Source organism: Camelus bactrianus, chromosome 18 (assembly GCF_048773025.1).
Source record: "Camelus bactrianus isolate YW-2024 breed Bactrian camel chromosome 18, ASM4877302v1, whole genome shotgun sequence".
Classification (NCBI taxonomy): Eukaryota; Metazoa; Chordata; class Mammalia; order Artiodactyla; family Camelidae; genus Camelus; species Camelus bactrianus.
This window is the reverse complement of record NC_133556.1, coordinates 3,073,087-3,094,949: the sequence shown is the minus strand read 5'-3', so window position 1 is coordinate 3,094,949 and position 21,863 is coordinate 3,073,087. Positions and strand designations below refer to the sequence as shown.

Here is a 21,863-nt window from a genome sequence, read left to right as displayed (position 1 = left end):
TCCACGGAACACAGGGCGGACCGGCACCCTCTCCCGAGTCACCTTGGGCTCCACCGCGGCACCCTGCCCCGGGGTCTGAGTTTGGGATAAGCACCACTTCTCCATGTGGACAAAGGCAGGAAACCCTTAGGTTTTCGTTCTCGTTTTTTTACAAAACAAATGCAATGAAGTTCAATAAGATGTCAACCAGCTATTTTTTTCATAAGCTGTTATGTTATTTGTTCAGTTTCAAAAAAATTACTTGTAGACTCTGCAAAAAGTGCTCAGAGCCGTGGGACGTGTCTGTGGATCCCTCGAGAGGGATTTACACCTGGAAGAAGGGGGTGCGTGGAGCTCAGCACCCAGGCAGGCCAAGGAAGGATCAGCCCTGACCAAGCAGGACCTAAGGATACTTACCGCAAAGGAAACGATCCCTTACCGGAAGGCTCCCAAACACTCCACCTGTGCTAAGTCCCTCAACAGGTGCATCACGACTCCACACTTTCCTCTGAGAACAAGTCAGAAGCAAGCTAGAGATCACCGCAGGCATGACCTGATCCAGCCGGTAGGGCCTGGGGCCCAGGAGGACGAAGCCGGGTGGAGAGGCGGAGGGCTCCTTCCTGCTACGAGGGAACCACGGAAGCCGGCTGTGCTGCACGGGCACATGAGCCACGCGCAGCCCGACTTGGCCACAACGGCCAATGTCCAGCGGCCTCTGGCAGCCTGGCCCCCTGCCCGCTTTGGGGACCCTCCTGTGACCCTCCCTCCCGTTTAAGAAGTGAATGTCTAACTCAGGGACCAGGATCCTACCTGCTCATCTACACAGGCATTAACATAAAAAGGGGCTTTAAGGACTGGATTCCAGCAGTGGTGAAACCGCAAACCTGCCCTTTCAGCGAAGTGTCTGCTCGGGTTTTTAAAAAGGAAACAGACGCAAGGAAAACATGCTGAGTGGCACAGCGGTCACCTCCGGGGTGGGGCGGCTGTTCCGGGCTTTTCTCCTTTCCACATTTCTGTACTTTCCAAATTTTCTTTCCTTTTTCTTTTTTCATTGAAGTATAGTTGATTTACAATGCTGTTTTAGTTTCTGGTGTACAGCTGAGGGATCCAGTTACACATACACACACACACATATATATTCTTTTCCATTATCCAAATTTTCTATAAACATTGGCTGCACATACAAAATACCAAAAACCTTGAAATAACAAAGGTTGCACAGATATGTGCATATATAACACAAAAGGGAGCGGGCACTGTTGCACTGCTTTCTTTTAAATACTGACTCTTCTGATAAGAAATAATACTGAGGAACTTTGACTTTGACACAGGCTGATAAAGTCAACTCCCAAATAAGCTTTAAAATTCAAGACTTTTAACTTTCTGTTAACTACCAAGTTAATTACCTGGAACTCCTCTGGGAAAGAAACAAGTTCTCCAGAGAGGTCATCATCTGCTCCTCTAAAAAGTTACTGACTTTAAAATTTTTACCCTTTTTTGTTTTTTTTACAGTTATCATGCTCATGTTAAAAACACATCATGCTCCTTTGGCTGCTTAGGTGACAGTGAACAAAATGAAATTGTAATTCTGAAAAAATTCTGTAAAAGGTGAAGGCTGAAAAGATGAAGACTACGTGAAGTTATAATAAAGAAACTGAAAAAATAGATCAGAAAAAGTAAATAGGAACACGGGCATTAAATTCCCGAGCGTCAGAATTATGGTTCAGTCCCTTAAGAGGGTAGAAGGTAAGAAACTTGAAGAACAGATCATCCCCAAACATGGTCTGAACGTATAATTAGGATTCCACGGACCTGCGGATGATACACATAAGAGACGAGAGAGGCCAGAACCAGACAGAGCCGGGTGTCCGAGTCCAGGGGTGTGAGAGAAGCTACTGTCTCGAGGTCCATCCTCAGGCCCCTCCCAGCTCCCCCGCCCTCCCCAAGGGCCGCACCAAACAAGAGGGCGCCTGGAACAGAGTGAGACAGTGTGGAAGGAGGGAAGAAGGAAGTCAGGCCAGAGGAAGACGGTGGCCTCTGGGCAGAAGAGACTGCCCAGTGGGGGCACGAGGCTTCGAGGGAGGAGGGCAGGGCATCCCCACGGTCCCCTCCCCGCCCATTTTGTGCACCTCCCCAGACCCAGATGTGGGGGCCCCTTTCCCACCTGCTGTGGCCACAGACATCCCCTGACCCGGGGCCAGCTCCCCAGCCTCCACACCTGCTTCAGTTCTCCCACATCCTCCGGGCCCTGCATCTCAGTAGGCGGGGACCAGGGCCGCGGACGGTCCCTGGCACACACAGAAGGCGCCTCAGCAGCTAGAGACAAATTCTCTGGGTGTCATCTGGAGAAGGTCTCCCTGGCTTGAGTGGGGTCAGTGGGGAGACGTTCAGTATGGGGAGGGCTTGCCCTATGTGCCCAGGTGGCTGGGCCAAGGTGCACACGCACCCTCCCCGCCAACAGTCAGGGCGTCACCCCGGCCGCTTTGGTCTGCTTCTCACAGCCCGGCAAGTAGAAGGAAAGGCGTGTGGGCTGAAGACCACTGAGCCAGTCTTTCTGAGACACTGGACAGTCCCACTGCGGGCTGGATCTCAGCTGTCAACGTCCAAAACGGGAGGACACATGCTCACCAGGTACTCAGAATCCTCAGGGCAGGGCACTGTCGGAGCTGCCGTCGCCAGGAGCCCCAGGGGCAGGATCTGGAGCGGCACGACGTGCTATCCAACTCATTCCCAGGTTGTTTTACTAGGTGAGCAGCAGCCAGTTTTCCAAATGCTCAGGTAGCTACTCTTAAAACAGCTCGCACGCTTTCCCTATGGCACCTGGCCTTCTGCGTCAGCAACCAGCAGGGCTGATCCTTCGTACCCCTGGTCGGATGTGCCTCTCCTAGGCTGCTCTCCGCCCCTCCCCAGGCGGCATCGCCGTCCAGGTGGCGCTCTCGTCTTCGTGTGTTATCACACAGTCACCGCTTCCCGCACGAGGAGGCTGACAGCGCTACCGGGCCCTGCAGGTGCCCCCCACGGTCCGGGGACCACCGTGGACTTCACAGTGCGCCGGTCCTCTGGCCGGGGCTCCCCCCAGAGGACGAGGATCATTACTGAACGTTTTTGTTTTGCTGCACAGAATAAAACAGTTCTTCCCAACGATGTTCTGGTGCCGACGCCCAGCTGCCTAAGCCCAACCCCGTCCCGTGGGCTCCCTCAGTTGTCTGCTCACTTCCCTCCCCCAATACAACAAGGTCAGGCAGTGAAGGACAAGGACTCTGGGCTGGAGACCACTGGCCCTGGAGAGGCGGCCCCTCTTCTGGGGGGGGGGGGTTCTGGGGGCGGTCACCCTCACACACTCCTCCCCACCCTCAGAGGCAGCCCGTCACCCAGTCTGACTGGCCTGTCCTGAACGACCTTCAGGTCTGTTGGCCTCTTGCCAGGGACATGGCCAGCACTCTGGTCCCTGGCTGAGCGTGGTCCCCACGGTCTGTCCCACAGGGTGGCCTTGGAAACTTCCGGGGACCCCGAGGCTGCCCTTCCATCTCTGGCTCCCCCTCAGAGCACCCCTACCCTGGCCTCAGAGCCCCCACACATGCAGGTCCCACTGCTGGGAAGCCTCGGCCCTGACTCTTCCCAATACCAGTTTGTGGTTTGGATCTTGGTTAAAATGTCACTCCCCAGGAAGCACCCCACCACCATCAAACATGCTCCTGGTGGACCTCCCCCACCGCACCCCACACTCCCTGAGATCACACCATGGCTCGCTCTCTGTGCTCACGGAATCGTCCTGCTGTCTCCCCGGACCCCGTGTTCCCAGCCCTGCAGCACCAACACCTAGTGAGCACTCACAAGGAGAGGAAAACCAAGACCTTAGGAACCAAAAGGCCACTGGGAGCGTGGGCGAGGGGAACGGAGGGCGGCCTTTCAGGTTCCGTCCGGGTCCAGGACGGAGATGCCCAGGGACCCTCGATCCGGCTGGGAGCTCAGGAGAGGTGGCTGCAGGTGAGCCCTGAGGCCCCTGGGAGGGGACAGGACCGACCCGGATGAGGGGCAGGCAGGGATGCTCAGTCTGAGACCTGGACGCGCACAGACACGAGGAGAGGCTGGAGCAAGGACCAGGGAAGGAAGGGTGGGGACGAGGCTGCGGAGCCAGGAGGGCCGTGGTCAGACGCTGGGGCTACGAAGACACAGCCACAGCTGTGAGACGTGGAAAACACACAGTATACACACACACAGTGTAACGAAGATGTGTGACAGCCGTCCATGCACGTCACCCCCCCACGCGCACACACAGCTGAAGTACTACTCGTCCGTGTCTCTGGGTGTGGAACGTACAAGAAGGTCAAACTCCTAAGGGCCACCGGAACTCAGAGTACCCCAGCATCACCTGCAATGTGCTGTTTCTCTTATTTAAAGACTTAATCCAAGGGAATGTGAAAAAACATCGATCTTCTGTGGGTACACAAGTCCATGCTGAATTATCCTCTGTACTTTTCTGTATTTTTAAACGCCTTGGTGTACACATGAGGTACTTTATCACTTCTGGGTTTCCACCTCCAATTCATAGCTTCTTCCTTGCAAAATGCCCTGCATCTCAGCCTGTGGTGGACAGAACCTTGTGGTGACGATCAGGCTAGGCGAGGCTGGCTTGAGATCAAAGCCCCCAGTCCGCTGTCTCCCGGTGTCCTGCCCCAGTCTGGGCTGTCTGTGCACCTCCTGGGGCTATGCAAACCAATTCAAGGTAAAATCTGTACTCTGAGCTCCCATCCTCCAGACAAGCAGCTCGGAGAAACACAAGAAGACAAAGCTACTAATTCGCTCTGATCACACAACCTTAGGGCCCGGGAGGGGTCCTGGTGATGCCAAACCCAGGCCAGAACGCCACCCTCTCCAGAGCCCCCGGGCGACCAGCCCCTCGGCTAGAAGGCGCGGGGCTGGCTACCCACTGTGCTGAGCTAGGGGCACTGCAACGGCTCCCAGCAACAAACCAGATCTCACTTCCGGCACCCGCGCGCCTCACCGAGCGAGCACAGCCTCTCTCCTACTCGGTGACTAGTAACGACAGCAGTGAAGATGGCTATGAGCTGGGCGCGGTCCAAGCGGGTCCAGCACCAGGCACCTCACTTCCAGTTCTCATGATGACCCAGGAAGCGGGCAGTGTGCCCATTTTACAGATGGGGAGATGGGACCTTCAGTTAGGTCCCTTGCTCAAGGCTACCAGCTGGGTGGTGATGAAGCCAGATCTTTTAAAACCTAAGCTACCATAATGTTTGACCACTTTCATTGGCCAGATTGCTTCTGGCCAGACCCCTCCTGTTTGTGATTAATTTTGCCAACAATTTATAAACTGCCAATTATGTGTCAATCACATTGGTAGGAGGCATCAAGGTTACAGTAACAAATCATAAAAGCACAGCCCTGCTCCCCAGCACTCAGAGAGTGTCAGATAAACAGCTACAAACCACTCCAGGAACAGAGAGACGGCCCGACGGGGAACCCTGCGGTGCTGAGGGGGCGCTGCCCGCAGGACTTCGCCTCGGAGAAGCGCCTGGAAGGCTGCCTACAGACAGGGGGTCCGGGCAGCAGAGCTACAGCCAGGAAGAAGCCCCTCCTCGGCACTTACTGAGCGGCACTTGGAGGCTCTGGCCAACTGAACAAGACAACAGAGAGAAACGAGAGATGAAGCAGTGGAAGACACAAAGTGATCGCTATCTGCAGATGAAGATTCTGGCCTAAAAACACACCTGAAGAGTGAGTTAGAAAACTGTTACTAAAACCAGTTAAGTGTGGTTGGATACAAAATTAGTATTATTCCAGTACTGAATCTCAGAAATTACTTATGAATTACAAGAAGAAGAGCAGTGGCTATTTGGTGAAGCTCGACCACACTGAAACCAAGGGACCACACGAGCCCCACCCCCATGTCTGGGCGGCGCCCCGAGCAGGGCGCATGGCCCCCTTCCCACATTTCAGCCAGAGACGCTCCAGCCAACCCCCTCAGGATGTCGTCCAATCGGATAAACCTAGACGGGAGGACGTCCGATAGAGTAACTCCTCTTTTCCTCAGAAACGTCCAGGTCCGTGGAGACGAGGCAGGGCTGAGGAGCTGTTCCAGGTTAAGGAGGCTGAAGGGACAGGCACCTGGACGCAGCCTCCATCCTGACCTGCCCCAGACGGCGGTGGAACCTGCAAGGCCTGTCAGAGCCGGCGCCGGGTGGGGGTCCAACGCAGTGTCACAGCACCGGGACTTTCCCAGAACTCAGTGCCACCGCGGCAGTTATGGAAAACACCCCTGTTCTCAGGAACGTCACACGGCAGTGCTGAGGGGAGGGGGCCCGCCCTTCCTACGTGTGAGATCTGACTCTTTAGAAAAGAACCAGGGAAACAGACCCCATTTGTATTAACCATCCCCCAGAGAAATGATGAAACAGCCGGGATTAAACAGAACAAGGAACACAGGGTCCACGGAAAGGAAACCAGTAAGGTGAAGGTGCTGACGACGGCCACGTGTGACCACGCGTGCTCTGGGGCGGGCTGTGCGACCTGCGCTAGGCTTCTGTGCCACGTGGCCTGTCTCACACGCAGCCGGAGCCTGTAAACAAGCGGGCGTGGCCCTGCTCCAATACAGCTTCACCCAACAGGGGCCTGAGGGGTCTGGCTCACAGGCTGCAGTCTGGCTGCACCCGAGCCAAGTGTTCCTCCCCATGTCCACGGCCCTGGCCTGAGTTCAGGGGCGCGAGAGCAGACGGGAGGCCCGCCTAGCCCCTCACACTGCCCCCCGCAACCTCCCCGAAGGCCTGGTGCAGACGTCACTGCAGCCTGCAGGCCGAGCTAACGAGGAGGGTGGGGAAGGTGGGCCACGACACTGGACGGTGCTGGCCTGGGTCCCAGCATCGCCACTTGAAGATTTTTCTGACCGTGGATCAAAAACACCTATTTTGGACTTTCCAGGAGCAAGGCATTGAAATTTACCCTTTCCAGCAGCCAGCAAGCTACACAAGATTAGGTGCATAAGTAAACACTCGGCAGATGTTTAGTGTCTGCCAAGAGCCAAGCTGGCCCTGGGAACGCAGCCCCATCCTGGTGGAACTTATGGCTCCTGGAGGGGGACAGACACAAGCCCATGTTCACACAGTATAGTGACCAACCCTGGGGAGTCCTCAAAGCATGGGCATCACGCGAGCACGTGAACAACCGCCACCTGTCTGAGCAGGTGTCCACGCAGATGTGCGCACATCTGCTCACCAAGGCATCGAAAAGCAAGGGCGGGGAACCCAGATACACATATTAGGGAGCTGCACCAGCATGGAGTCCACAGACAACCAACACGCCTGTAGACCCAGGGCTGCAGAGGGCCAGGGAGAGCTGGGATTTTTTGTTTGTTTTTTTTTATTGATTGAAGTACAGTTGATTTACAATAGGTAGAGTTTAAAAAAAATTTCCCCAAAGCTGTTCTGTCTTTACTGACAATGTACAGGAGTCATGTCTCAGGTCCTGATTTTCTTCCTCTGGCTTCCAGAACTTGGGCAATAGAGGGAAAAGCAAAAGCCAGCCATTCGAATGTGCCCGCGGCCCTGAGAGGCGGAAACCGGAGGATACGCCCCCGCCCGCCGCACAGGTCTCAAGGAAGGGCCAGGGCCTCCCCCACAGCTGCCCCCCATTTACCGGGTGGTCTGCCTGACCCCATGGCCTGCACCCTCCCTTCCTCCCCATCTTTCCACCGCAAAGCCAACAGTGGAAAATCAGATCCGTGCCTCTGGGGTGAACAGGGTAAACTGAGGCAGCGGCCACACCCGGGGCCTGGGGACCCACGGACCTGTCAACTCTCCAAAGCCACCCTTAGGCACACGTGGCCATTTTCACCTGCATTAATTGAAAAGCTAAGTAAAAACTAAAATTCAGCCCTTTGGTCACGTTCGCCCCACTTCAGACGTTCTCAGCTGTGCAGGACTAGGGCTGCAGGCTGGGCGGCGTGGACACGGAAAACTTCTACCGCTGCAGAACATTCCAGACTCCGTGGGTCCCTGCCAGGTGACCCCAAGTGCAGGTGGGCCTGGAAAGCCTGCTCACACCACAACTTCAGAGCGAAACATGACTGCTGAGCTGGCTGAGCCGCCAGTCAAGTCACCACAGGCCAGGAGCTCCCGGTCGTGAGTGCCCTGGTTTATACGGGCTCCAGCTACAGGCAGTGGGCCACCCGAAGGGCGGCATTTCGGTGGGCCGCGCCGAGTCTCTGTCCCCAGATCCGGCAGCTGGATCTATCTGCCAAGCGGACTGGACGCTGATGTCCCCATGGGTGGAGGTGGGGACACAAGCCTCCGCTGTGCAACACCCCTCTTCCCAGGACCCCGTGGCCTCCAGCCTGCTCACTGCATCCGCGTCATCAGATTTCACTCTAACTTGCTTTCAAAATCAGGTCCAAAGAGTGACTAAGTCTACAATTTTTTTTTTTTCACCAAGGAACACTCCGGCCAAGGCTTCCTGGTAACATATAGGAAGCTCCCGAATTTCATCAGTCAACTGGATCCAAGCCACGTGACAGGAGGCCGTGTTTCCGGGAAGGCTTTCCGTGGGCAGCGGTCCAGCCCGGCCTGTGCATCCATCCGAGCCTGACTCAGGCATGGGCTCCCTGCAGCCCACGGTGAGACCCGCTGCGGCGGCTCCCCAACAACACAGGAACACCCAACACGTCAGATCACCACCAGCCACTTGAGGTGGAGATGTGCCCAAAACTGCAGTGTAAAGCTATCAGGTTATTTTTTGAACTCTGTATGCTGCCCCAAAGATCCAGACTGTCTGTGAAACAGCAGCATGAGCCTGGAGTGGGGCGGCGAGGCAGGCCCCCCAGAACACTGCCCTCGTAACTGCCCATTTGGACAGATCACAGGTATCTTTTTTGTGTGACATGAATCACACAAGGCAAAGCTCTTTCAGAACAGACGGAAGATCAGTTTTCTCCTCTGTGTAACACTGACTTACTGGGAGGAGGGAAGAAAGAAAGGTATTCACGGAGCAAAATCTCAGATGGGGGATGGAGAGTGAATATTTATCTTTATCCAAAGGGCCCGTCTTTTTTTTTTTTTCAACAAGTGTGCTTAGAAAGGTTCCAAGGAAAACCCCGAACAAGGACTGTGTCCTTAAAAACACGCGTTGTCACTGACGTCCCTTGAGGAATGCGTCACTCCACGCCCACCCCGCTTCACTCTGCCTTTTCCTGGTGTCTCCACGCCCTCGGCTGAAGGGAAAAAGCGGGGGTGTCACTGGGGAACCCCACAGCATCCTACTTGGTTACGGGAAAATAACAGAAATAATTGGCAAGATGGCCAGTTCCATCTCACATAATCAGGAATTGACTGCACGTACAAAACAATTACTAAAGTTATGCCAAATTATGCCACAAGATGCCAATAAAGGCCAAAGACTACATTATACAACTTCCTTATTTCTACAAAAATGTACTGTCGCTCGACTTTTACAGCAAATTTAAAAGTCAGACTACGTCGAAAAGCCCGAGCCTCTCAAAGATTTCCATTTTCAAAACCATGAGTTGCTGGGTGCAAGGGATCAAATTCAGTTACCCGTCAAAGAAAGATAAAATATACTTTTCTTTGTATAATAAGATATATTGACATTAGATGATTTACATAACTCAATTGATGTTTTTCTGAATGACCAACATATGAGGTTATAAAATCATGTGCTGGTAGAAGATTTATTCAAAATGCAGAAGAGAGCAACAGATTTTAATGTAACAGCGTTTTACAGAAAGCCCACTGACGAGGGTTCAGACTCCATCCTGCAATTAACCTTTAAGAAAGGGCCACTGTCAAGTTTTGGAGAGGCCCCGAACAACAGCATCCTCAGGCTTCTGACAGGCCTCTGAGAGGCTCCACCCCCCCCTTTCCGGCTGCACGTCTGGGTGAGTCTGGGTGAGTCTGGGTCTCCTTCATGTGCGCCACAGAAGCAAAGCATCACAACAGCCCCAAAGCGGGGGCGGCGGGGCAGTTCAGCTGCCTTCTACTCAGGCAGACTTTCTACCAAAGGAAAAAGAATACCCTGACACTAAGTGTTTCCGTCTGGGGAGACAAAGCCACTTTTTCATAAAAAAATAGGCTTATTGCTGCTATTTTTGAATAGAATAATAAACAGACTTTAATTTGTCAGGTCTAATTCCTAACATGCTAAGTACAACAAACAAATCTCACATAAACAAAAGTTCCCCGGGGGCCTCAGTAATGTGTGAGGGTGTAAAAGGGCCCTTGGATCCAAAACTCTGAGAGTGGCTGGCTAAACACACGCGTGGGGTACCGGGAGGCCTCTCTGCACACAGGCAACCAAGCACCGTGAAACGCAGGGGGCAGGTGCGGGGAACACCTGCAGAAGGGCCGGGACCCCTGCTGAGGAAGGCGGACAGGGCACTGTGCAGCCCCGGGGGGCTTAGAGCAGGTGGCAGGGCGGTCAGAGCCCAGCTCTGCACACACACTTCGGGGAGCACGCTGTCCTCTGAGGGGACCAACGGTTACACTGTCAGGTGAGAAAGGGCAAGAGTTCCTTCTTAATCAAATCACAGATAAAGCACCCACCCCGTTCTGTGTGTCTACTGGAAGTCACTCTGAGGAGACAAAAGCCACAGATTTGCAAGCAGTCCGTGATTGAGTGCTGGAACCGGCAGGCCCACGCCCAGCCAGCCTGGCACTAGCTCACCTCCAGCGCACGTCAGGGTGGCAGGAAAAGCCCTCGACGGTCGCACCCCAGAAGGGGGTCCGTGAGGCCCACGGGGGTGCAGCCCGTCACAGAGCCGCCCTTCAGACCCCGGGACAACACAGCACACCCTCCTGGCTCCCCTTTCGACACTTCACAAGGTGTGTTCACACACGCAGACTACATTTGCTTTCCTTTTAATCAACCAGCAACATTTTACCAGAAAACCAGAATCTCGTGACCAGCGAGCACAGCCACGACAACCATCTCCAGGCCCCTAACAAGTCACAACGCAGGGGCCTGTTTTCCAGGAAACCAAAGCGAAACTACTATATATAATCCTCTCATTTTAATATGAAACGCTTTAAATGTGGGGTAATTATGGAAATGAGGCATCGCTGTAATTCGAGTCTTCATTAATTTAGCAAGTTTATCCCCTGACATTCACGAGATGCAAAAACAGCAAATAGTAAATTACTGTATCTCCGAACCAAACGCTTTCCTTTCATTTCAGCACGGAATTTCAAATAGAGCTGTGTCTTTTCTGAAAATACCATGAACACCATTAAAATTCTACTTAATACCCTTTGACCACCTACTAACCCAATTCCTTCATCAATGACAAAGGCTTTTATAAATTAATTATAAATTCAACACACACTACAAGAAAAACACCATCCTTCTCACAAATCGATTTTTCAAATACCATATAAATTTTCTTATATGAGGTGATAAGCCCAAAAACCTCCCCGGGAACTCGGTGCTCGTAAGTGGCACGCACTTCCATCACCACAGAGTCCACACACTGGTTCCAGGTTTGCTGCACTCCTCTGAACCTCTTAAAGTATGTTTTCAACAAGACAGTCTGACTTTGGACAAATAAATGTGATACACAGCAACTAACAACTGGTGGGGAAAGCAGAAGAAAGCATTTATTTAGAGAAAACGCCACATTTTGTATTCTGACCACAGCATCCAGACGCAACCCCATGGGGTCTAAAGCTTCGTTTGTTCCACTGAACGGTCCTCCTTCCGACACCGCCCTCCCCCTCCCCCGGCATCATTCCTCCAGCTTCCAGAGCAAACCGTCTCTTCCGTCTCTTCCATCCAGCCACCAGAGCAGAACCTCTTCCCTCAGAAGATGCTTCAGCCAAATCTCTTCCTCCCTAGTCCCAGGGTCGCCCTCTCCAGGTCTGATGGGTCAGGCTCGAGTGACAGCTTCCTGCATGGCTCCATGGCCCTCCCAGCTCTGCGCAGGTCCACACACACATCCCTCCTCCCTGATCACTGCTCCCCCCTTGCGTGGAATCAGCCGGCACAACCGCAGGTCCCACCTTTTCTGGCTTCAGCTGCTGGAAACAGACCGATCTGATCCCCTCTCTCACCCCAGGTGCAAATCCCACCGGGCACATGGACCCCTCCCAGATCAACCAACCAACCACCTGTGACGGAGGCATCGGGTCACATGCGGACCCTGCGGCTCCCACTGGGCCTGGGGAGGCCCAGGGAGGAGGGCCGGGGAGAAAGGAACACAGTTACTGTTTCCAGGGATGCTGGTCCTGACGAGCTCAGCAAACACCTGCTGTCTTCACCAAGTCTAGGGCGTTTTCCAATGAATTTCAAAATAAGTTCAACCTGGTAACTTCTGAATGATGGTTAGTAACTAACTCCATGTTCTTCCAGTGACCAGTTGGAAGAGCAATGAGAAACCACGTCCTGTATGTTTTCCCAGGGCCTAAACAATTATTTATGCAGTAAAATGCTTTCGTGATTACAATTAATTACTTTTTATCCCGGTACACTAACAGGAGCTATGATCTGTAACATCTGCCATGCACAACACGTCTGAGAGGGCAGAATACGTCAGCAAGGTGAAATACATATGCTGGCAGCCAAAATGAATGACAAGCGTACAGGGACATTAAATTTATGGACCCCAGTGATGACCGACCATCAAAAGCTGCTTGGGGAGAGAAACAGAAGTGTCTGCTTCCTGCCAGAAGCATGCACTGCTGCCTATGAGAGTTCTGGCTGAAAAAAACACCAGACTTGAGTCTGATCAAATCTCCAGGTCCAACAACAGGTTTACAGGAACGACAGGTGAGAGGATGTTGTAAAAGATCACAACAGAAATCCAGTCTGTAACAGCAGAGTATGACGAGGGGCAGGGCACATGACCCAGCTTCTTCAGAAAGAAAGAGAGAGAGATGGAGCCTCCAGCCTGAAAGAGACGGGAGAGACACGCCAACCAACCACGGTGTCTGGACCTGATTTAGTTCCTGATTCAGACAGACACACTGTAAGAACAGAAAAGGGAAAAAAACCCATGGAATGGGAAGGGAATTCCAAATACTGATTGGAAGTTTGATGACAGTAAGAAACTGTTATTAAGATTTGGTGTGATAATGAGATTGTGGTTAGGTTTTAAAAAAGGAATCTTTATCTGTTATTGAGATATTTACAGCCAGAGGGATATGACATTTGGGACTGGCTTCCAAACAACATGGGTGAGGGACAGGTGAGTAGGGACCAGGATAAAACGAGCGAGGCCACAACACGGCAGTCGGCGGTCGCAGAGGCTGGGTGACGGGGACGTGGATTCACTACTCTGTTTTCACGTTTCAAACTTTCTGCAATAAAAGGAGCCATGCTCAGCTCAGAAAACTTGGAACTCACAGGAGAGTCAAGAGAAAAAAAGGGTCCCATAAAGCTCACCGCTCACAGAAGCTACCACACCAAGAAGCCCGTCCTCACGGCAACTGTTCACGTCTCTCATCCTTGTTTTACAGAAGAATTAGGAAAGGCGGCTGGGACGAAAGAGGGAAGAGCAAGTGCACGGCGGGGCGTGGGCCTTTGCCTCTCGCTCACACACCGCGTCTAACCCAGACTCCAGACCCGCCGGGACAAAGGGCCACAGGCGCACACCCACGTGCCCCCGGAAAGCGGTCACACGCCCCAGGCACCTGACTGCCTGCCTTGGAAGCCGGCCGACTGGGGACACTGCTGCTCCTCGCACCATGGAAGCTGCGTATTCACTTAGTCACTGGTTTTTTCACTCAACAGACACAAGTCCGCTGTGTGCGCACTGCCGGTCAGCTCCTGCACGGTGTTAACAGTAATGCGGCTCAGGATACAACTGACGATTTAAAAACTAATGGAATTAATTTCAGTTTTAGAAAAACACGTGTTTAGGCATAAATGTGGATAAATTCTGGTATTCTTCTTCAGCGTGTGTATCTTTGAGGGGACAGGAAAGGGAGGAATGGTGGGGGGGGTGTCAGGGACACAGGGGACAGGCAATGTCACCCAGCGGGAAAAGGCACAACACCACAACACAAAGAAGAGCAGCTGCAGGCACTTTCAGTCAACAAGACTCCAACATGGCAAGAACGTTAAACTTATGGTGAAGAAATTCACAACTTCAAATACTCCTGGCAAAACCGTGTACCAAAGCCTGGGAGGACACAATTAATCCTGCCATTCTTTTAAAGTCAGCACTGAATTTCCCATTTCGAGGTGACAGAAACGTGGACATCCAACTTCCTTTCCCTAGATGCATGAAACATTTCTTGAGTACTTGCAAAGTGATGGGCCCCAGTGCTTTGACCTGAATCTAAAAAGAAGCTTACAGCAGCCTGCCCTATGGATGCGACTACCTCAGTTAAGTTTTCTGAAATAATAAAGAAGATGAAGCCACCCAGACTGCTGAACGTGTCTGTCCGCAGGCTCTGACGGTCTCGGAAGCAAACTGCCCTCTTCCAGGAAGGCATGGGCGTCCACGTGGTGCTCCTCCACCAGCACGCTGGTTCTGTGCCTGTGAATTCTACATGATGGTCTGCGTGGCTCTGGCTCAGAGCATCACTGAATTCCAGCACAGCCAGACGGGCACCGCGGGCAGAGCACCAGCCAGAGGGCGTGGGACGTCTGGGCTGCGGGACACAAGCCTGCTGGCGAGGAAGGCACCGCCACGAACGCCAATCATGTTTCACAAACAATGGACTCGGCGCAGGCCTATTCTGCACGTGGTCTGAGGACTTCCCGGGCTGCAATTTCTTCCCCTGGAGTTAAAGAAAATACTAGTGCCTTGAAGATTCAGGGAGCCAGGCCTCCTCAGACACGCACCCACTCAACAGCCAGGGGAGGAGCTCTGGAAGCCAGGCTGCTGCTTGGAAGCACTTAAAGAGCCTGAGCTCTGAAGAGATGCACCAGCAGAAGCAGGCCTCTCAGAGCCACAGGGCAGGGCGGGGAAGGCACTGTTTGCCGTCACTTTCCCACGAGGGGCGTGACTGGCCCCAGAAGGCATTTAATGGCCCAGAACGGAGAGACTGTGTGGCTTAAGAAAAGACCAAACAGAGTAATAGCAACCATGGGATAAAACACATCTTATTCAGGAGGACCTGATTTTATCAAAACACATACCTCCCATACTGGGGAAATGAAGTCTGTGTACACTCCCTTTCACGCCCTACGCGCCAGGGAGTCACTGAAAATTTTTCAATACAATACTTATGACCAAGCATGCCTAGGCCTAGAAAGCAAAGAAGTTTACAGAAGCAGGCTTCGGGCCCCGGGAATTACCCCAGCAAAAAATCCCTGGACTCGGGGTGCTTACAAAAGTGAGAGTCATTAGACAGTCAGTCAGAGACAACTTGGAAACCCCGAGCACGCTGCAAAAATATAAACACTAACGAGGAGTTAAAAGTAAGTACCTCACAGAAAAAGAAAGTGCCTGAAGACAGCAGAGTAGTGAAACAGGCTTTCTCCTGAACGACAGGTCTTGAGAAAGCGAGGACCTCCTGGGGCAGAGCGGCGGGGGGGGGGGGGGGGGGGGGGAGCCGGTGCCCCGGGAACCGGAAGAGGCGAGGAACACGAGGATGTTGCTAAAGCACTGGGGGCACCAGCGGCCTGTCCCCACTCCCAAGTGAGTGCGTCGGGTCCCCTTCTCCTAGTCCTGCCTCCCCTTCTGTCCTGTCCAGGAACCCCAACTGTGCTCTGAATGCCCCCAGTGCTGGGAACCCCTGACCTGTGTCCTCAGGAACACTGACAAGAGTGCATTTCCTGTCCTGATCCCAGCCCACTCTGCCACCTCACCCCTCTAGGGCCAAGTCGCTTCCCCTTCAGACCTGGTCCCCACTGCAGAGGATTGGGCCTTCGGGGCGGGGGCTGCAGCTCCCCCCCCAGGACCCCCGCACCTCCCAGAGCTACAATGCCTGACGCAACCCTTCTCAGGAGTGCGTTTGCGGGCGACCCGGGGTCCAGAAAAGGCGGGGAAGGGGGTAGGGAGACCCTGGGGTCCAGATCGGGGTGGGAGCAAGGGTGACCCTCAGGGTCCAGGCCAAGAGGGGTCAGGGACGACCCTCAAAGCCCAAAGCCCAGTCAGGGCAAGGGTCAAGAATGACACCGTGTCCTGATCTGGCGGGGATGGGGGACCCCAAGCTTTGGTGGGGAGAGGAGCAAGGGCGACCCTCGGGGCCCAGGCCGGGCAGGGGCCCGGACCCGGCGGTAATCTGGGCTGCCCTCCACCCCTGCCCACGGCGGGCGGGGGGTCAGGTGTGAACTCCGTGTCCAAGTTGTGCGGGGATGGGGGCCAACCCCAAGGTGGGGGGAGGGGCAAGGGCGACCCTCGGGGCCCAGATCTCAGGACTCCCAGGGCCGTCCCGGGGGTCGGGGCGGAGGGCTGGGGTCGACCTCGGGCCCAGGCCCCGCGGGGGTCGAGGTGACCCGGGGCCCCAGCCGGGCGGGGGCCGCGGCACTCACTGTTTGGGCAGCTGCAGGGCGGGCGCGCCGCGCCGCTGGAAGGCCCCGTCCACGAAGACGCCGTTCTTGCCGAGGCAGCGCAAGTAGAAGTGCGGCTCCTGGAAGCTGAGCTGCAGGTGGCGCCGCGAGATGAAGCTGGACAGGCCCATGCTCAGGTCCACCGAGCCCTGCGACGAGTTGCGGCCGATGGTGACGCTGGGCTGCCGCATGAGGAACTCGAACTCGCGGCCCTCCAGGCGCGCCAGCGCCGGCCCGGGGCTCCGGCGCACCGAGGCGGCCGCCGCGACCACCAGGGCCTCGCCGGCCGCGCCCGCCGCGCCCCCCGCGCCCCCCGCGCCCCCCGCGATCGCGCCGGGCGGCGGCGGCGGCGGCGGCGGCGGCGGCGGCGGCGGCGGGGGCTGGGCGGGCGGCGGCGGCGGCGACGGGGCGGCGGGCCCGGGCGCGGCGGCGGCGGCGGCGGCGGGGAAGGCGGCGGCGGCGGCGGCGGCGGCGCACAGCACGGGGCTGCAGGGCGCCGAGCGCAGCGCCAGCAGGGCGCGGGCCCCGCTGTCCTCGCCGACTTCGGCCATGTTCGCGCAGCTCCGAGCGGCCTCCGGCGGCGGCGGCGCGGCGGCGGGGGGCGGGGCTCCGCGGGGCGCGGGCGGGCGGGCGCGGGATCCCGGACCGGAGCGCGGCGGAGCGGAGCCTGCCGGCCGCGCGCCCCGCCCGCCGGGGCTCGCGCGGGACCCGCGCGCGGAGCGGGGACGGTGTCCGCATGCGGCCCGCCCCGCGCGCCCGCCCCCGGGCTTGCCCCTCGCCCGCTGCCCCCGGCCCGGGGCCGCCCCTGCCTGGGACCTGCGGGGGACGGGGGAGGGGGAGCCCCCAAGGTGTCAAGCTGGGAAGTTTGATTCTGGGCCACTCCCTGCAGAGAGGGAGGGGCAGCTCACCTCAGCAGTCTCCTGGGCCCTCAAGGGCGGTCATACTTAAGCACCAAAACTGAGGCTTTTCATGCTGTAACTGAAGTTTGCCTAAGGAGGCTGGCGGTCTGTGATGCCCTGTGTTTCTTTTTTGGAGTTACCCATTCGGTCAACAAATAGACAAATACCCCGGGACCCACGCTGGGCCTGCCCGGTAAACCCCTCACAGTCTACCCCGGGAGGCGGGTGCCTGCTGAGGGGGTCTTCTGTGGAAATGCGGACTTGGTTGATTTAGGCACGGTCCAGATCCTGCAGTACTTCGTGCCTTCCTAATTCGGCCAGGTCCCCCTAAAAAGGGTGGCAGTGTCTCCTCATTTCCATCATTTAACAATTATTGATGTGAGAAACCAGACCCTCCCCGGCAGAGCTTGCGGTGGGAGAGCTAGTGGGAGAGGCAGATGTGAATCAAGTGCGCACTCGGCTGACAGAACACAACAGCTGTCTCCAGTCCCGGGAGGCTGTGCGGCGATCCGCGGGCGGGTGGCGAGGTGCGCCTGCCTAGGGTGGGAAGCGTGTCTGCTCACCGGCTGTCCAGCCTGGGGCTGCAACAGGTATTAACCCAACCATTGCATGACTGAATATATACGTACAAACAGAGATCAGGGCTTGGGGAGCAAGTAGCACATTTTTCCAAGAAGCTGTAACAAGAAAACCTACTTGATGGTGGAGGAAGACAATGAAAACAGGAACAGGGATCTCTTCCCTGAGAAATGACACTTGAACTGAAGTCCAGGGGTGATGGGGGAGAGGGGGATGGGGGGGATGGCATTCCAGCCAAGGAGCAGCGTGTACTAAGGGAGGGCGCACGGTGCCTTCCAGAGACTGACAGGTTACTGTAAGCGGAAAAGAGAGCATGACCACGTCACCACATCGGCTGAGCCACTTTAGTGACACAAGGACTTCAGTCTGATCTCAAAGGCAATGGAAACCACTGAGGGGTTTTAAGCAGAAAGACAACATGCAGTGGCCACGTATGTGACATGGAATCACTGGCTGTCGTGTGGAGCCTGAACTGGGAAGGGGTCAGCATGACTGTGGGAGGCCAACTGGGAAACCGGGAGACCAAGCAAGAGGCTGAAGGAAGGAGAGAGAGAGGGAGAGAAGTTCAGGGATTCAGCCACGTTCAGCCACGTTCATCTCAGACAGAGACGTTCACAGACACACTGGTGGTGGGAGTGTAAAATGATGCAGCAGCTATGGAGAACAGTCTTGTGGAAAATATATGATTGCAACTCCACTGCTATGTATAAACCCCAGAGAACTGAAAGCAAGGTCTTGAAAAGATATTTATATGTTCAGAGTAGCATTATTCACAATGTCCAAAAGATGGAAGCAAGCCAGAGGTCCATCAACATGTCCAATGGGACGTTATACAGCCTTGAAAAGAAACGAAATTCTGACGCATGAGACAATATGGATGAACCCTGAGGACATTACGCTCAGTGAAGTCGACCAGTCACAAAAAGAGAAGTCTGTAACGATTTAGCTCATATGAGGTCCCTAGAGGAGTCAAGTTCATAAACACAGAAAGTAGGATGGTTTCTTCTCTGGGGGGCAGGGTATGAACAGGGAGTTGGTGTTTAATGGAAACAGAGCTTCCGTTTTGCAAGACGAAAGGTGTCAGAGATGACTGGTGGTGAGAGGGCTACACCATGATGTGAATGTACTTGATGCTACTGAAATGTACACTTAAAACAACTAAGATGGTGAATTTATGTGACATATATTTTACCACAATTATTTTCTTTTAAAGAGACAGATTTACGTACAGCCTCCAAAGTTCTTTCCTCTGGCTCCTCTGAAGTGATGTCGCACTTTTTCATGACAGGTCTTTTTGATAATAAGCGGGACATCCATGCTTCCAAGCCCCGGGGGCCAAACCACCGTGAATGAAAGGGCTTCCGCACAGACTCACAGGCCTGGACAATTCTTCACCTGAGGAGCAAGAACCCGTAGCACAGTGGCAGGAGCTCACGGGGCTGAGTCACGATGACCCTGCAATTCTAGACACCGGCTTCACCTTGCAATTCCTTTCTCCTTAAGCAGCGAGCCTTTGGATATACCAACAGCTTCAACAGACAGGGCCAGAAAGAGGGCAATGAAAGGCCATTAAAGAATCAGAGTCTGGGGGGAGGGGATACTCAGGCGTAGAGCGCATGTTTAGCACGCACGAGGTCCTGGGGTCCATCCCCAGTACCTCCATTAAAAAAAAAAAAAAAAAAACAGAATCGGAGGAAGTGCATTCTTCTCTCACTCTCTCTGGGTCTAGAGGGCATGCTAAAGCTGTCTCATGATCCATTCACTCAAAAAAGGAAAAATAAAGAGCTTGCAATGGAGAACCCAGTCAACCGTTTGGAGCCCGCAACACCCAGGCTCACAGAATTCAAGGCGGTGCTGCCACTTTGGAGAACAGCTGGGCAGTTTTCTTACACAGTTCAACTAACTTACCACATGACCTGCTGTCAGTCCCATTACTAGGTGTTTTTTCAAGTGAAATGAAAACTTGTGTGGACACAAAAACCTGTGCAGGACTGTTTACAGGGTCTTTGTTCATAAACACCCTGAACCGAACAACCCAACAACCCCAATGCACCTCACCTGGGGAGTGGGCAGCCAATTTTGGCACAACTATGTGATGGAATGCTATGTAGCAATTAAAAAGGAGCAAGGTATGCACATCCAGAACAGCACAAAAGATCCCAAATGCACTGTGTATGCTTTCATTTATAGGAACATTCTGCAAAAAGTAAACTAGACAGACAGAAACAGGTAAGTGGCTCCAGGGGCTGGAGCGCTGGGGAGAGGCTGACCACAGAACAACATGGGGGGGTCTCAAGGGAGGAGGTGCTGACTGTGCTGGTGATTACAGCACTCCAGTTATTTTTCAAAAGCAGCTGAACTGCGCACCAAAAAGAGTGAATTTTACTCTGCAAACATACCTTAATTTAAAAAGCCTACAGAGGTGGTGATTATAGACCCCAAACAGGAATTCAGAGCCGTGCCTGTCCAATTCAGAGACCACCAGTCGCAGCAGCTGAGTGCATTTATACTCTCATTCAAATGAAATAAAATTAAATACTTCATTGTGTTTTGTGGCGTGAGCCGCATTTCAAGTGCTCAATCTGGAGAGCTGCTTGGCCAGCGACTGCTGCACTGGTCAGTGCAGGTGAAGAAGGTGCCCATGACGGGACCGCACTGCTCAGAGGGGAGGGGTGTGGCTGGGATGCCCCCACCCCTCCCCCCTGATCCTCCGAAGTCAGGGAGTCACACCGACGGGCAACCTCCAGGCACGTAGCAGCTGCATCACGAAACCCACAGAGACAGTGCTGAGGGGTTGCCGTCCTGCCTCGAGCTGACAGGGTCCTCACTTGGGTTCCCGTTCCTGGTGGGTCTGTGTGAGGCAGCAGAACAGGGCCCCCGCCTGTCACGAGACAGGATGCTGATGGAAACCCCTCAACTCTAGTCCGGTGGAGTCTGAAGGGGGGCGGATGGGGCTGAGGCAGGAAGCCTCCCACTCTGAAGGCTGCCAGTCCCCGCTCGCATCCTCGCATCTTCGAGTCTTCATGAGCCTGGAGCTCAAGGAATATCTGGTGACGACTGGGGAACCCAGACCATTCTCCGTCTCTCCGTCTACCCCTTCCTCTTCCTGTCTGCTGACTGTCACTTCCTGCTGCTTCTGCATCCTTCTCAGATCCTTCCTGCGTCCCCAGTACTGCTTCCTGTCTGTGCACTGAGCCCCTGCAGTGTGACATCACACAGTGTTGGGCATCTGACCATGACAGAGAAGGGCTGCACTTTTGTTCCTCAGCAAAAGATAGAGACAGAGACAGACAGACACAAACAGACAGAATAATCCTGCAAGAAATACTTCCTCAATGAGACAACCCTGCTGCCGCAAAACCTGAGAGAGGTGGGAAAAAAACCTGTGTCCTCAGCTCACCTGAAACACACTGATTGGTTTTTCTTTCACAGCCTCCTCCAGCCACCCTGTCATTTAGAACTCGCCCACATTTCCTAAACACCAATTCAGGAGAAGATATGTCTGACCTCGACACCACAGGAAACTTGTTCAAACGAAGCAGGGGTGCAAACTGCTCTTGACAGAACTCACGGGTGCAGGCATTCGGAAAAGAGATGTTCTCCGTGTTACTCCTCTATGGCTGTGTGACAGCAAATGCTTCCCGAATGGAGCGGCCTAGAACAGTCAACGTGCACCGTCTCACAGTTTCCGTGGGTCAGGAACTTGGGGGTGACCCGGCTGGATGGTTCTGGCTTGGGGTCTCTCGTGAGACTTTTCCAGGATGGCAGCTTCTAGGAAATTTCCCCGAGCCTGGAGAAATCACCAGATTAAGGCAAAGCAGCATGAACGCGCAGTGGGAGGGGAGCCAGCCCCGCTTTAACCACTACGTGACCTTGGACAGGCTATTTAGCCCCCAGGACTCAGTTTCCCCTGCTGCGAAATGGGCTTAGGTTCATTAGGTGCTG

The 21,863-nt window shown here is 54.4% G+C and overlaps 1 protein-coding gene across 1 annotated transcript in view; it reads right to left on the bottom strand.

Annotated features, from left to right (window-relative positions):
• FOXK1 (forkhead box K1) overlaps positions 1-17,026 on the bottom strand; it is a 62,880-nt gene extending 45,854 nt beyond the window's left edge. The window contains exon 1 of the mRNA XM_074345598.1: positions 16,423-17,026. Coding sequence (XP_074201699.1) covers positions 16,423-16,991 — 569 coding nt within the window. The 5' untranslated portion in view covers positions 16,992-17,026. The remainder of the gene's footprint in view (positions 1-16,422) is intronic.
• Between the last annotated feature and the right edge of the window lie 4,837 nt (positions 17,027-21,863).